This window comes from Remersonia thermophila, chromosome 3, assembly GCF_042764415.1.
Source record: "Remersonia thermophila strain ATCC 22073 chromosome 3, whole genome shotgun sequence".
Lineage (NCBI taxonomy): Eukaryota > Fungi > Ascomycota > Sordariomycetes > Sordariales > Chaetomiaceae > Remersonia > Remersonia thermophila.
The window spans coordinates 1-14,247 of NC_092219.1; the positions used below are offsets into that span (position 1 = coordinate 1).

Consider the following 14,247-nt stretch of genomic DNA (forward strand, 5'->3'; position numbering starts at 1 on the left):
CCTAACCCTAACCCTAACCCTAACCCTAACCCTAACCCTAACCCTAACCCTAACCCTAACCCTAACCCTAACCCTAACCCTAACCCTAACCCTAACCCTGCCCAATAATCTAGAAAACAAATGGCTGAATGTATCATGGTTATAGCTATCAAACCGTTCAGCAGCGGTTATCTATACAGTGTACTGCGTAGTAGAAGTATCGAATATACCCTGAACCCATCTGGGTTTTAATCACAGAGCTGTGGTAGGGGAAGCGGCTGATTTAAGCGGCAACGTGACAGATGGCAGGGGCGAGCAGTAGCGACATGAGAGCACGCGCTGATGCTTGATTTTGCCTCCCGTCCCTCTGAGATTTTGATGCTTATAACTTCTCCCCAGGCTTAGATGGCTTTGGTACCACTTCTGCAGAATTCGGTTCACCATCCAGTCGCCTTTCGCGACTCCTTCTCAACGCTCAATCTGACGTGCCCGGAAGAGATACTATGTCATTCATAATTGCGAGGGTGACAGGGAAGGTATTTACGTGTTAGGAGTTTATGTGCACGGATTACGAGGAAGGAAAAGTATGCCAGGAGGGAGGATGAATGTTCCTGGATGGATCAAGCAATATACATGGCAATAAGGTTGAAGACATCAACGGCTTGCCAGGGCATCTAGGCTCTGGTTTTTGGCCTGGTCCACGACACTAACAAATTACTGCGGTGATTGCAACCCAATATCATCCTATCAACCCCTTCTATAGAAACAGAATGAGCACAATGCCAATGCTAAGGAACAGCACCCGTGGCTTTGGCTTCCTGGACACGCAATGAGAACCGTGCACATTATACTTGAAGATGTGTACCTAATAAACCGCCAATGGGTCGAACCTCTCGTGTCTTAGATCAATGCCCACTTCTTCAAGATCTTCTCGCCAAGCTTGATCTCACCAAACTTCAGAGCCCTCAACCGTCCAATGTATGGAGACTGCTTCATCCGGTTGATCAAGTCAACGCGGTTGACGCCCCATGGAAAATACCGCTGAGTTTGCTCGTCGTGCAAGAAGGCATCCCAAATCGCAAGGATGAGATAGCCATGAATCTCAGGGTCGGCTGCAACAATGCCCCACGTGTCGCGGAGTTTGGTGCCTCGAAACAGCAAAGGGCGTCCAAGGAGATCCGTCACCATTCCTCCGCACTGCTCATAAATCCCGGTTGTCCCAATGTGATCCCATGTGTCCCAATGCTGGCTTTTCCGATCCTCTTTTGGCATCCGAATCTGGAAGCAGTTCCGCGGACGGATGGCTGCTTCCAGGTATCGCATCAAAGATGCGTAAATGATGTCCCGTTGCCCATATCCCCCGCGAGCCAACCTGTCAACCCACCCCGAGTCGGTCCTTTTGCTCTGCGGAGAATCGAGGAACACCAGATAGGAAAGGATTGCCGGCAAAATGTTGCTTTGTTGGTGAATCGGCAACCCATCAAACTCACTGCTGAGAGATAGGCGGTAATTGTAGAAGATGCCCTCGTCTATCGGCGGTGGTGAACGCACCGACTTAATATGTATCCCATTCGTCACGCCCTCCTCGGTAACCTGCCACAGCCTTGCTCCATACACGCCGTGGACGGCCGAAACAATGATGCCCAAGTGCTCGGTTCCTCGGGCTGCTCCCCGACTTCGACATCCAGGGCTCGCCTCCTGCACTGCCTGCTCGAAGCTTAAGTTGGGGGCAGCCGTGACAGCCACTACAACCCGCCCCTTGCAAAGGAGTGACAAGGAAATGGCATATTGTCCATTTTCCTCCTTTCGTTTCTTAAATTCCGATGTCCCGTCGATAGGGTCCATGACCCAGTAGCGTTTATTCGGGTCAAACTCAAACTCCTTGTTGGTCTTGTTATCGGATGCCGGAGAGTTCTTGGAGCCGAGATTGATCGTATAATACAATGTCTCGATATCTCGCTTCGTATTTTCCGGGTTTGAATTCCTGCCCATAGCCTTGTTGAAAAAGTGCAGCACAAGCTTTGTAAGTCCGAGACCGCCTTGCTCCTTCAGATCATGCGCACTCTCTTCACCAACGAAATCGTCTGTCGTGAACACTGAGTGGAGGATAGCAATCATGACAGCTTGGACAGTGTAATCTGCGACCGTAACGGGTGACTGATCCGATTTCGTGGCGGAGCCTTGTTGGTCACGAATCCCGTCTCGCCATTTAAGAATTTCCGACGCCGCCAAAACGGCTGTATAAACTGCCAGTTCAGCTATTTCAAGCTCCCTGAGGTAAGGGCTCTTGCTATAAGCTGCGAGAGAGGTTGGGTTCATGGGTGAGCGTTCGATAACCAAGCGATGCTGGCCAGGTTGTTGCTGTGGCCGTGCTTGCTGTGCTGGCGCCTGGGCCGGACCCTGCTCACGAAGTTGGGCTGCGGAGCTCACGCTGATACTGCCTGGTTGGATGGTGCTGGAAGGCACCCGCGTCTTGGGTGGCTCCGGGTGCGCAGGTGTTGGGGTTGCTAGATGGGTGCTGTTACCATGTTGACCTATGGAGAGGCGTTGGGCAATCTCCACGATACACCCTAGGGCAGATTGAGGTGGCAGGGGATGCTGTACGGGCAAAGTAGATTGTGAAGGTAACGCCTGTCGTAGGGGTTGTTGTACAGCCTGCTGAGTACGCTGTTGTCCAGATAGGCGACCTTGATGGGGTTGTCTAGGTTGGACAGCCGGTTGCGTAGGGCCTGGAGCCGCCCGCGAGCGGTTCGGTGGGCCATTGGAATGCTCGATGGGTTTGTTGCTTCCAATTGCCATTATGAGAGTAACAAGCTCGAAGAATGAGAGCCAATCAAGAATAACTTTTCTAGGGTCGGACCGCGGATGTGGAAGATCAATTTGTAATAATACATGGATAGGTAGACAGCCAGGTGTTGGTCCTTCACCAGCCAAGGGCATCTTACTTTATAATACCCAATGACAGGCTGCTCACCCAGTTGCTCCAGATCTCCCTCTTCCCGTGTCTCAACCTCGCCGTAAGACGGACCAACCAAGGCCCCCTTGTCTTCATGGATTAATCGCAGATTTTTACCCCTTAGGCCGAAGCATTCGGTCGGGTTGGCTTGGTGGAAGCCAGCACAGAATTCCGAGCTCTCCGGCTCACAGGTTGGTCCCCATGGTCCGAACGAGCCAGGTGGTCCGGTGCTTAGGGAATCTATGTACATTTTGTAAGTTTCGGCTGGGCTTATTGCCCGTGCCACCCGTCAATCGAATCCCAAGACCGCACACAAGACCTGGTCGGCCAGCGGATACTAATGCATCCTTGGTAGGTCCGGAGGCCATCCTTGGGCCGCCTGAGCGGTGCCGGATAGTCGGGCTGGAGGACAGACTCTAACACAGTAGGTTGGGCCGACCAACAACTTCTTCCGAATCATTGGCAACGTGCCAACGACGCGCATCGGAAGCGGGGTTCAAACGGAATGGAACCCATTTCCGTTGTTCGTGGACCCGACCCATTCTCCCCGCCCTGCGGAGTGGGTTCGAACGGAGGATGTTTCCACACCGGAACCGTGCCACCGGAAGGCTGAGGCGGCCAAGGGTCAGGGCCAGCGACCAACGAACGGAGGGACCGATTTTCCCCACGCCGGGCATGATGGGGACGGACGCCGGAGGGTGATTGGCTGCCCTGAAATCAGCCCCCACGGCTGTGACCGACAAACTCAGGGGTGCGAAGGCCTCCAGGATCCTGTCGCCGACTTGCGAGCAGCTGGCATTTTTTTTCCCGTGTTCTGTAACTATTTCTTGAAGGACAGCGGACACGAGGTTTCGAAACGCCCACCGCTTCTACCCCTTTCCGGCACGATTCTCTTCAGGTCGGTCAACGCAGGCGACCTGGGCTTCGCAGGATGAACACGCGGCGGCGCTGTGGACCATGGGCCGATTCTTGAACCTCTCCCCGGCCCGCGGGGCGCTGGGCACCTTTTCCCTCCCGTTGCGCATTCAGCATCTTCTCGCAACCTTCCTCGGGGCTGTCGCCGTGTTTGGCTTTCTTTACCTTATCGTCGGCGGTCACGACTCCGTCTTTCTGCTACCCGCCCGCCCCGATCGGGTCAGCATACACGATGGGCCCGGGCAGCACTTGGGCTCGGTCCCCAGGCCACCCCGCCGCAGGCCGACCTCGAACCACCCCATAGATCATCTCATCGGCGAAGCGCGCGTCGAATTCAACCAGCTCTTGGGCAAGCGCTCCTTCACGCTGGAACAGGCCGCATCGCGCTACCGCGAACGCCGCGGTCGTCATCCACCCCCGGGTTTCGATCGTTGGTTCGCCGCCGCCACCGAGATGAACGCCGTCATCGTCGAAGACTTTTTCGACCGCATCCACCACGACATCAACCCGTTCTGGGGCCTCGAGCCCCGCGAGGTCCGCGTCCGTGCCCACGACCAGCCATACATCATCCGCGTCCGCAATGGAACTGCCGAGGCCTCGGATCCAGAGCCCGAGCTGCATTTCCGGGTTGCGCAGTGGCTGCGCCTTATCCGCAGGTTTGCCGACAACCTGCCCGATATGGATCTCTACATGAACCACATGGATGAGTCTCGGGTCATGGTCCCCTGGGAGGAGATGGCAAAGCTCGTGGCCGGCGAGCAGAAGACGCGCGCTTTTGTCAGCCCCTACGACGCCATCTCGACCTACGGCGGCGTTGCCGATGTCGAAGGCCGCAACCGCTACGATCCGCACTGGCTAGATCACGACGTACCCAAGTTCTGGGATTTCACGCGCGACGCCTGTCCCCCCGATAGCCCCGGCCGGAACATCTCATCGTTGCCATCCTTCGACAAGGACGCCGAGTACCCCGATGCTCCCATGCCCCAATACACGTACAAGGGTTACATCAAGAACTTCACCGCCGCCATGGATCCGTGCCTGCAGCCGCACCTGCGCGGCATGCATGGGACCTATATCGAGGCCATCAGCATGTCGACCACCCGCGAGCTGGTTCCCATCTTTGGCGAGTGCAAGCTGCCGCCTAACAACGAAATCCTGATCCCGAGCGCCATGTACATCGCCGAGGATATTCGCAAGGAGTACAGCGGTGGCGGCGAGCGCGGCGGGCCGTGGAAGGACAAGAAAGATGCCGTTGTGTGGCGTGGTTCGGCTTCGGGCCTCCGCAACAGGGCCGATAACTGGTGGCACAACCACCGCCATCGCTTCATCCAGATGTTGAACGCCACCACTCTGGCGGCCATCGAGGCGGGCGACAAGGGCGCGGCACGGACATTCCGCCTTTTCTCTCCCGACAAGGACCCCTACAACATCCGGGCCCGGCGGGAAGGCCGCTTGGCCGAATGGGTATCGACATGGTCGGACGTTGCCTTCACCGATTTGCTGTGCTGGCCGCCCGAGGACGGCGAGGATGGGAAGCCCAAGAAGACGTGCAAGCACAACGACGACATCATGTCGGTGGCACCGGGCATCCCCTTCAAGCAGCTGTACGACTACAAGTACCTGCCGGACATTGATGGCAATTCCTTCAGCGGACGCTACCGCGCGTTTCTCATGTCGACAAGCATGCCCCTCAAGTCGACCATTTACGCCGAGTGGCATGACGACCGCCTTAAGCCGTGGGTTCATTTCGTTCCCTTCGACAACTCGTACATGGACATTTATGGCATCATGGACTACTTCCTCAACGGCCACGACGAAGAGGCCAAGACGATCGCCTTGGACGGACAAGCCTGGGCCACCGCTGTTTTGCGAGTTGAGGACATGGCCTTGTATACATGGAGATTGCTGCTGGAGTATGCACGCGTAATGGACGACAACCGCGATAGACTAGCGTTTGTCGACGATTTGTTGAAATGATTGGCGAACTTTCTCTTGGTTGATTTGTTCATAGATATTCCGTGTTTTTTTTTTTCTTGTTTATTACGTGGATGATGTCTCAGATATTAGACCTAATGATGACCAAATATATCTCGTACCTAGGTACTATACCTCGGCCGCCTCTCCAGGTTGGGAGTCCCTGCCTTCTGTCTCTGTTTACTGGGAACTCCTCCTTTAGGATACTGTTTTGCCTTGTCCGGAGCTTCGGTCTGAAGAGCCTCTTGTATTTCTTTCTTTTTTTTTTTTTTTGTTTCATTTCCCGGGACATCTACGGATTGTGAGGTAGCTCGTTGATATGAATTTTTGGACGGGAGCCACATGTTGACAAACAAATCACTTCTGCGACAACACTCATGAGGCTGCCACTTTCCAGACTCCAAACAGATGAAAAGGGTTTATCCAGAGGCAATGCTGTGAAACCAGAAAGATTATATGCATAATTAGAGATCTACTCGCACTTCCAGTTGTCCAGTCTATCGCTGAGCCAACCGCTTGTCCTCATCAGCGCTGTCTTCCGCTCTGGCATCCCCGGCGCATAGCCCTGACCCATCATGAATTTGTCGTCCATGCTGCAAAGGTCCTCGACGTAATTCCACTGAACACATGATTTCCATCCCTTACACGCAACCTCGCAGGCATCCGCAGATATCCACGCTTGCTTCCAGAGCTCAGCATCATATTCCGACTCTGGGGCTGGTGGGGAGTCCTTGTTGCCAGAAGAGATGCTGTAGAGGCTGGAGAGATTGTCCCACCACTCCGCGCGTCTCCGAAGACGAGGGGCGATCATGCCGAGGAAGAAATCTTTGTACAACATAGGTTTCTGGGGGCAGTCAGCATCATGTCCTGTCCTGCATTGAAGAGGAAGTGTGGGTTCCCACTTACCGTGAAGTCCCAAGATCTCTCAAAGGCATGGTACCGCGCAATATCAAGGCTATGAACCTTGTGCCACGACATGAGGGGCCTGCACCAGTTCCACCTGCTGAAGGCAAACCGCCAGTGAATGATGGCGTTGAAGCCCCATGTAAACTTTTCATCACCGCCGTTTTCGCCAAACCGCACGCCATGCTTGTTGAGGGCATGGCCAAGCACCTGGTCGCCGCAGCAGTGCTGCGCTGTGTACTCCTCGTAGTCGTCCGACATGTTCTCGTTCACCCCGAATGACTTTTCCCAGGCGCCACGGGAGAGAGCAAACCCGGCACCGCCGTGGGCAAAGATCACATCTGACTTGCCCGCAAAGTGCCCTAAGTAATGGGGCTCTTGCCAATCGAAGCCGGAAAGGTAGCGAAGAACGCTGGGCAAGAACAGATATGTATCATCCTCCATGTAGATGTACCACTTCGCCTTGGGCCAGTTTCTCCCGGCGTGCTGCATCAAGGGCACGAACTTGTACTTGTCGATGATCCAACCACCCGGCGGGCCATAGTTGTCGCCCTCGACGCCGGCCGCCTCGACGTACACGTTATGCCGAGCGTACTCAGGCTGCTGCTGGTACACCTGGAAGTCCGGGCGCGCCTTGGTGATTTCGGTGATGTTGGCCAAAACGTCAATGATTTGAAAGCTGCCAATTTGGTCGTTGCTGTCCGAGTAGATGACAACGTTCTCAGGTGGGATGCGATCCGGGGAGAGCGAGGTGGTAAGGTAGATGGGCAAGCGCTTCCACATGGACGTGGTGCCCGTTTTCATGATCAATAGGACATCGTTTGTCGTAAGGTTGAGACCGTCTAACCCGGTGTCGACAGCGGGCCGCCGGTCATTGGTTGATGTGCTTGGAGGTGGCCTTGAAGGAGCAGGGTCAGCCGGTGGTGATGGCGGGCTCCTTTCAAGGTTGTCATCTGTCTTGCTGATGTCCCACACTGTAACCCAGTTGTTTACATGTAGGTCAAAGAGGTTGTAGACTAGCCAGAGGCAGAGGGTGATGATGACTATCGGAACAACCCGGTTGTTCCTGTAAGTGACAATCATCTTTGTTGGGCGTGTGGCAACCTCGCACCGGAGCAAACACGGAACACATGTACGAGAGACTGGCGACATTGGGCTGGGTTGCTAGGCTATATGAAGGCCAGGCTAAGAGTCAGACCGTCTGTACTCATGCCGTAATGCTCAGACCGTTTGTAAGGGGCCCAAAATTGCAAACGGCGGCTACGTCCCATGCTCTCTGCAAGGCCGAGTCACTGCCTGGTTGGCTTTTGGCTCTAATGTTGCTGCCTGCATGATTTCTTTTCTTCATCTCGGCTGATGGGGCGTTGTTGTCCATCAGCCTTGGAATACGGGTTGACACAAGTTCCTGAGGGCAGGCTTGGGTCCAATTATTGGCCTGGTCGAATGCAAGATCGTTGCATTGGGGGCCCGTTGTCTCACAAACAGGACGGAGGCGGTGCTTAGGGCGCCCTACACAAATACTCGCCGCCAGGGTTCGCCAAGCAGGGGTCATGACAATGTCGTATTGAAGTCCTCAAAAGACCATCGGCGAACCTAAATGCAGAAAGAAATACGGAGTCTGCCTGAAGCTAATTTGCCGACCGATCCTACGTGGATGGCTGGCGGTACACTAGGATGTGGCGTGTAAGTCACTAGAAGAAAAAGAAAACCAACTTCATGGCGGAAACACATATAACTCCCAGCGCAGGGCGCCTATCCATTCCCTAAGGATCGATGGAGACGCCCGTGGAAGCGCTCATAACGTTCCTCTTTCCCACCCGCCATGTTCGTTAACAGCCGGCCAAGACGGGATGCCCATCCCTCGGCGTTCATGGCCTTTGGCCGCCGGAGCGTTCCTATCCTTCGCCAGTTCCTCAACTTCCTGGGCTGCCTCCTGGCGCTTCCAGTGTGGTTTGCCACTACGGCCCATACCCGTTTCCCGGTAACGCTCGACTTTCTCATCACCATAGCGCTCACGGAACTTAACCGCTTCGTGATCGAGGGATACCGGGCAACCTTCTCTTCCCAAAGTCCCCAGGGCGGCTGGCAGGAGGAGTTGGATGAAAAGGTTGGCCTAGATGCTGGCTATCTGGAAATGCATCCAGAGCCGCCGCAGGTCCAATGCATGGCAGCGATTGTGGGTTGGCGAGAGGATCCTTCTCTGTACGCCCGAGCCCTCGAGAGCTACAAGTCGGCCCGATCATGCGTCTTTGTCCTTTGCGGGATCGACGGTGATGAGCAAGAAGATCAAGATATGGTCGACGTGTTCAACAAGGTGTGTGGGCCTCCTCCACCCCATTGACGAGCTTCCGCGTGAACAAGGGGACTAATAACCCGAGGGCAGATCTACCCGAAATGCTCTGCCGTTATTCACATTCCGGAGCCGCTTGGCGATGTTGCCGAGAGAGTTCGCGCTAGGGCGGCTGCTCAGAACCACCGACTAGACCGTCCCTTAAGCGACGCTGAGCTCGATGCCGTTGCGATGCGGTACTGCCTCGAACTGGCCAGAGGCCTCCTCACCCAACACGCTTTGCGGATCGACGCGCCCGACGGCGTCCGACACTTGTGCCTTCGTCAACGCCACATGCACAAAAAGGGCATCATGTTCACGAGCTACATATTCTCTCTGGTCATTGCCGACATGCTCGGGATCGAGTTCCTATGGTCCTCCGACTCGGATACCATCGTCTTCCCGGATTCTCTCGAGCGTACCATCAATACGTTTGCATCCGACCCGGAAGCTGGAGGGGCCAGCTCTGGCCTCATCGTGCACAACGACCAGGAGACAACCGTGACCAAGCTTGCATCGGCAGTGTACTGGGGCGAGCTTTACCTCACACGTTCAACCCCCGCCGCCGCAGGGACCAGCGACTGCCAGAGCGGCCCGAGCACCGCGTTCCGTCTGGCGGCGTTGCCCGAGATCCTGATTCCCTGGTATCTCCAGCGCGCTCTGGGCAAGCGGATGATCGTCAACGAAGACCGCCACCTCACAACCAACCTGCTCCTCCGCGGGTGGAAGGTCATGTTCGCATCGGACGTGCTCACAGCGACGGACACCCCGACAACCATGTCGCGTTGGCTGAAGCAGCAAGTGCGGTGGGCGAGAGCGACGCACATCGAGTCGCTCTTGCATCCGCGTGTCTACGTGACCAGCCATCCCCTGCTGTTTTACGGCATGATGAAGCGAGAGTTTGGTCCCGTTATCGGCGCCGTCGCCATCATTTGGTTCTTCTTCACCTCGCGTTCGCTGGTCGTCTTTTCGGGTCGGGATATCTTGATTCGCATCGTGATCGGGTTATGCTACAACGTGCTGCGAAATCCCGACCGGTTGACTCGCCGAGGGATGGCTTGGGTAATCCCCAGCGTTTTCTTTTACTACATACCTTTGCCCGGCCTTCATCTCTGGAGCATCTTGACCATGGGGGCGGATGGCTGGGGAACGACCATGCGGGCGAGCAGCGAAAAGGCCCGCAAGGAGACATTGCGCAAGGCATGGTTTGATACGGGATTCTTTGTCGTTTGGATGGGACTGTTGGGCGGTGCTGCTGCAAAACTTGTGGGGATGCAGTTGGATTGGGCATGGCATCAGCGGATAGCGGCCATCGCGCTCAGCTCGGCAGTTGCATCGTATGGAGCATGGCGGATCACGATCGGGGCATCTTAGAGACGTATAAAAGGCCTAGACATTGCTAGACGGCGACTAACGTTATTGGTAATTGACTGATGACGTGCGTTGTAATGATCGCAGGCCTTCAGGGGTCCCTGACACAGTACGGCGTGGAGTAACGTATGTCCCCAATCCTCTGGCTCCCGGGAGCACAGAGAAATGGCCATGTGGCTAGCATGTGCTCATGCCAGGAATCCATCTTCGGCACCTTGCATGGCAACCAGGCCTTGTGGCGGCGCTGCCGGGCATCACGAGGACATATCCGACGGATATCCATCTCACCTGCGTGTGGCCAGTTTCTCGGTGACCCAAGGAAGTAACGTCATTGGGCGTGGGGGTTTCCTTTGGCTCTACACAACGGTCGAGCCTCTCATGCATTGGCGACTACCTAGGTCGTCAGAGTCGCCCTAAAGCATGCAATACGACTGGTAGCCTGGGCGGCGATAAACGTCGCTTTTGCGGGAGGTTGCCAGCTCAAGCAACTCCAGGCCTTCGGGACGGAGAGCCCGGTGGGTATCTAGGTACCTACCTAAGCCGACATTGGATGGAATTCAGGGTCGGCTTTACCCACCAGGAGCGTTCCCTGTTCGGATCATTTTAGAACCGAGCGGTCTGCTGCCAAGACTGAGACACCTGGCTACGGCAGCATACGGTGTATGTACGAGTCCTGGCGGTGATCCATTTCTCGCTCCCGGGCCATCAAGGGGAGGTGGTGCACAGTACGTACTGTATGGTACCATTGTTTCGCGGCCGTAAAGTTACGTGACGTACCGTATCGATACCGGGTTCCGTCGGGGGCATCGCAGTATGCCTCGCTGGCCCCATCGTCGGGCTCGCCGCGATCGTTGTCCTCCCTTGGGAGTAATTCGGTCCAGGCCTTGATTATGTTGTAGCTCACATGAGAGCTTCTGTTTGATTTGTGATGAACCATCGTATCCAGCCGCATGATATATGTATCTTTAGCTACTTTCTGCTTCCTCCGGATTCTCAAGTCGTGCGCAACTTCGACCGGTTGAGGGGGGGAAGGGGGGTCGGAATGCAGTGTATTTTACGCTTTCGTGGAATGGGCCTCGTATCGGAGGGTAACGTTGGTTACATTACCAACGTCACCCCAGTCTAGTGGATCAGTCCCCGCACAGGCTGGGCTTTCTCGTCGCTGCGGCGGGACCCGCTCGTGCTGCCCCGCATCACTCCAGCCTTGCGCTTGCGTGAGTCGGCCCGCCTTGGTCCAGAGGTAGAAACCTCGCACCGGAAGACCCGAACTGGACTTCGGCAAGAAAAGGCCCAAACGTCCATTCCGCCCTCCCTTACTACTGGTGCCTGAGGTTCATTCCCGGTCCTCCACTTATCTTCCTCCCTTAAGAGACATATCACCAAAACCACCCCCCTTCCCCCGCCAGCGACAGCGATGGCTGCCTCTCGTCTGAGCGACCATCGCCACATGCGGAGCGGCAGCCTCAACATCCCGCCGCACCCGGGTCGTGCCGGTGCCATGCCCGGTCCTCGCTTTGATGGTCCCCGAAGCCCTCCGAGTACGTTCTGCCGCCTACCTCCTCGCCCACTCTTCTCATCTCCGTCGCCCACGGGGTTGCCTCCGCGGGGGCGGGGGGGGGGGAAGCTCTCGCTTCTTGTCCCTCTGCCAGGGGAGTGTCCGGCGTCTTCCCCATGCCGGCTGTGCTAATCGCTTCTCGCCTGGTTCGGTACAGACACCTCGCACGTTCCATGCAAGTTCTACCGGCAAGGTGCCTGCCAAGCAGGGAACGCTTGCCCCTTCAGCCATGACCTCACCGCTGCCTCTGAGACAATTTGCAAATACTTTGCCAAGGTGCGTCTCTCTCCGGACATGGCTTACGCCGGGACCCGACGTATCACACGGTCCTTGTCGCAGTCTCGCTGACCGTTGTCGTGTTACCGGCGTCAGGGGAACTGCAAATTTGGGCCGAAGTGTGCAAACATCCATGTGCTACCCGACGGTCGTCGCATCAACTATGGGAAAAACGGCGTTACAATAGGCGCTCCACCGGGCGTACCCCTTGGAGCCCGCGTGAACCCGACGACATACCACCAACCCTCCAACAGCGCTCTCACGAACTCGTTCATGCGGGCTGACCAGCTCTCCGCTTATGCCCCTCCGCCTGCGCCATACGCCCCCCCCGAGGAAAGCTACAGCCAGCCGATAGGACGGCAGACGAGCGTCGAGAACGGCGTGCCCGTTATCGACACCACCTACACTTCAAATCCTACCTCGACGTACGGCTCCCCGCGCGAGGAGGATCCCGGCCGTCTGAGTCTCGGCCTCTCCCCGGCGAACCCCAAGGGTCTGTCCGTGATGGACGCCCCGCTCCCTGCGTCGTTTGACAGCAACGGGATATCGCTAGCTGCCCGGTACGGGCCTTGGCCAGCATCAGTTCCGTCCAAGTTCGGCCTCGAGTCCCCGTCCCCGTCGCTGCCCTCGGCTCGCGATGTCCGCACCTCCGAGACCCTCAAGCTCTTGCACACCTCGGCTTTCGGGAGCAGCGAGCACCTCTCGCCATCTGGGATCGGCGGCGGCGACGGCAGCGGCTTCGGTAGCAGCCCGCCCGTGGGTTCGGCAAACTTGGGTTCGGTGCTGGGGAACGACGAGTATCTCGGCCGACGCTTCATGCACAGCAGCTCACTGCGGTATTCCAAGCCTCGTATGATCAGCAGCAGCATGCCCAAGATTGACAGGGACTGGGAGGCCGAGTTCATGTTCGAAGAGGACTACGTTCCGGGATCCCTAGCAAATGAGGTATTGACGCCCGCGGAGAAGGCACGCCGCGGATCCACGCACAACGCCGCGCGCATGACAGACGCTTTGGACACGGGTGCCGAGTCGCTACCCATCGGTGTTGGCAAGTTCGGCAGCCCGGTGATGGGCGCAAGCCCTAGCCGCTGGGGGCCGTTGTTCCAGCGGCAGAAAGAAGAAGAGGCGGAATTTGGCGCGTCCAGCCGCGCCCTGAAGCACGTCTCCGCGTTCGGTCATGTCGGGAGCCCGTTGCGCAATTCGAGTCTCGCTTCGGCCATCACTGCCGAAGCGAACGGCGACTCGCCGACCTCCGCCCCCGGCAAGGAGAAGGGGAGCGAGTCCGTATCGGCCCTGACACGGCAGCTCCGAGAAACGAGGCTTAGCGAGACGGCGACATCCGACAACTTGGGCTCGAGCCCGCACCTGGGCCCTATTGCGGCGCCGCAAAGTCAAAAGCCAACCGCGGGCATCATCGGGCGAGACCGAGAGAGAGACCGGCCATTTGAACGGCACGTCAGCAGTGGGTCCATGGGGTCGGGCGTTCCCGCGCGGTTCGCAACGCCTATTGACGAGGAGGACTCGTCCTTTGTGTTCCGCATGGAGGAGGAAGATGATGCCCAGACGCGAGCCCGGAAGCGCGCCTCGGGTGGCCCTGCCTCTGGGCCGCTGGGCGTCACCAGTGCGCTCAGCACAGGGTGGAGCTACGCCAACGTTGTCGCTGGCAATAAGGCGTCTTCAGGCCCTGCAGGCAACGCCGCCAAGGAAACGGCCGAGGGAAAGGCCGGCGCGGTCGGCGGGAGATAGATAAAGAATATGCTCTTCGGTCACCTACGGTGACCCCTGTGGAAGATGGGGCTCCGGTACTGGGCAAAGGAGCAAGGCGTTGGCACTTTGAAAGATAACTGGTTCGCATTTTGGATACGGTCGGGACCCCCGCGTCGCGCAATGTGCCTGACGGACTTGGAGACGGGTCGGTTACACTTTCTGCATGTCCTCTGGAGAGACAAGGACGGGCGTTGAGTTAAAATTGGGTTTTGCTTCATCACC

At 56.9% G+C, this 14,247-nt stretch overlaps 5 protein-coding genes across 5 annotated transcripts; 3 read left to right on the plus strand and 2 right to left on the minus strand.

The window, feature by feature from the left end:
- Positions 1-879: 879 nt before the first annotated feature.
- VTJ83DRAFT_2814 (uncharacterized protein) lies at positions 880-2,778 on the minus strand (the record flags this gene model as incomplete). Its single annotated transcript, XM_071009126.1, has 1 exon — positions 880-2,778. The coding sequence occupies one exon, from the start codon at positions 2,776-2,778 to the stop codon at positions 880-882; it is 1,899 nt and encodes a 632-aa protein (XP_070866695.1).
- Positions 2,779-3,892: 1,114 nt separating this feature from the next.
- On the plus strand, positions 3,893-5,827 carry VTJ83DRAFT_2815 (uncharacterized protein; the record flags this gene model as incomplete). Its single annotated transcript, XM_071009127.1, has 1 exon — positions 3,893-5,827. The coding sequence occupies one exon, from the start codon at positions 3,893-3,895 to the stop codon at positions 5,825-5,827; it is 1,935 nt and encodes a 644-aa protein (XP_070866696.1).
- A 469-nt stretch (positions 5,828-6,296) lies between these two features.
- VTJ83DRAFT_2816 (uncharacterized protein) lies at positions 6,297-7,810 on the minus strand (the record flags this gene model as incomplete). Its single annotated transcript, XM_071009128.1, has 2 exons — positions 6,297-6,668; positions 6,731-7,810. The coding sequence occupies 2 exons, from the start codon at positions 7,808-7,810 to the stop codon at positions 6,297-6,299; spliced, it is 1,452 nt and encodes a 483-aa protein (XP_070866697.1).
- Positions 7,811-8,549: 739 nt separating this feature from the next.
- On the plus strand, positions 8,550-10,430 carry VTJ83DRAFT_2817 (uncharacterized protein; the record flags this gene model as incomplete). Its single annotated transcript, XM_071009129.1, has 2 exons — positions 8,550-9,041; positions 9,111-10,430. 2 exons carry the CDS (start codon positions 8,550-8,552, stop codon positions 10,428-10,430), a joined length of 1,812 nt encoding a protein of 603 aa, XP_070866698.1.
- Positions 10,431-11,841: 1,411 nt separating this feature from the next.
- On the plus strand, positions 11,842-14,004 carry VTJ83DRAFT_2818 (uncharacterized protein; the record flags this gene model as incomplete). Its single annotated transcript, XM_071009130.1, has 3 exons — positions 11,842-11,965; positions 12,140-12,258; positions 12,355-14,004. The coding sequence occupies 3 exons, from the start codon at positions 11,842-11,844 to the stop codon at positions 14,002-14,004; spliced, it is 1,893 nt and encodes a 630-aa protein (XP_070866699.1).
- Positions 14,005-14,247: the final 243 nt, after the last annotated feature.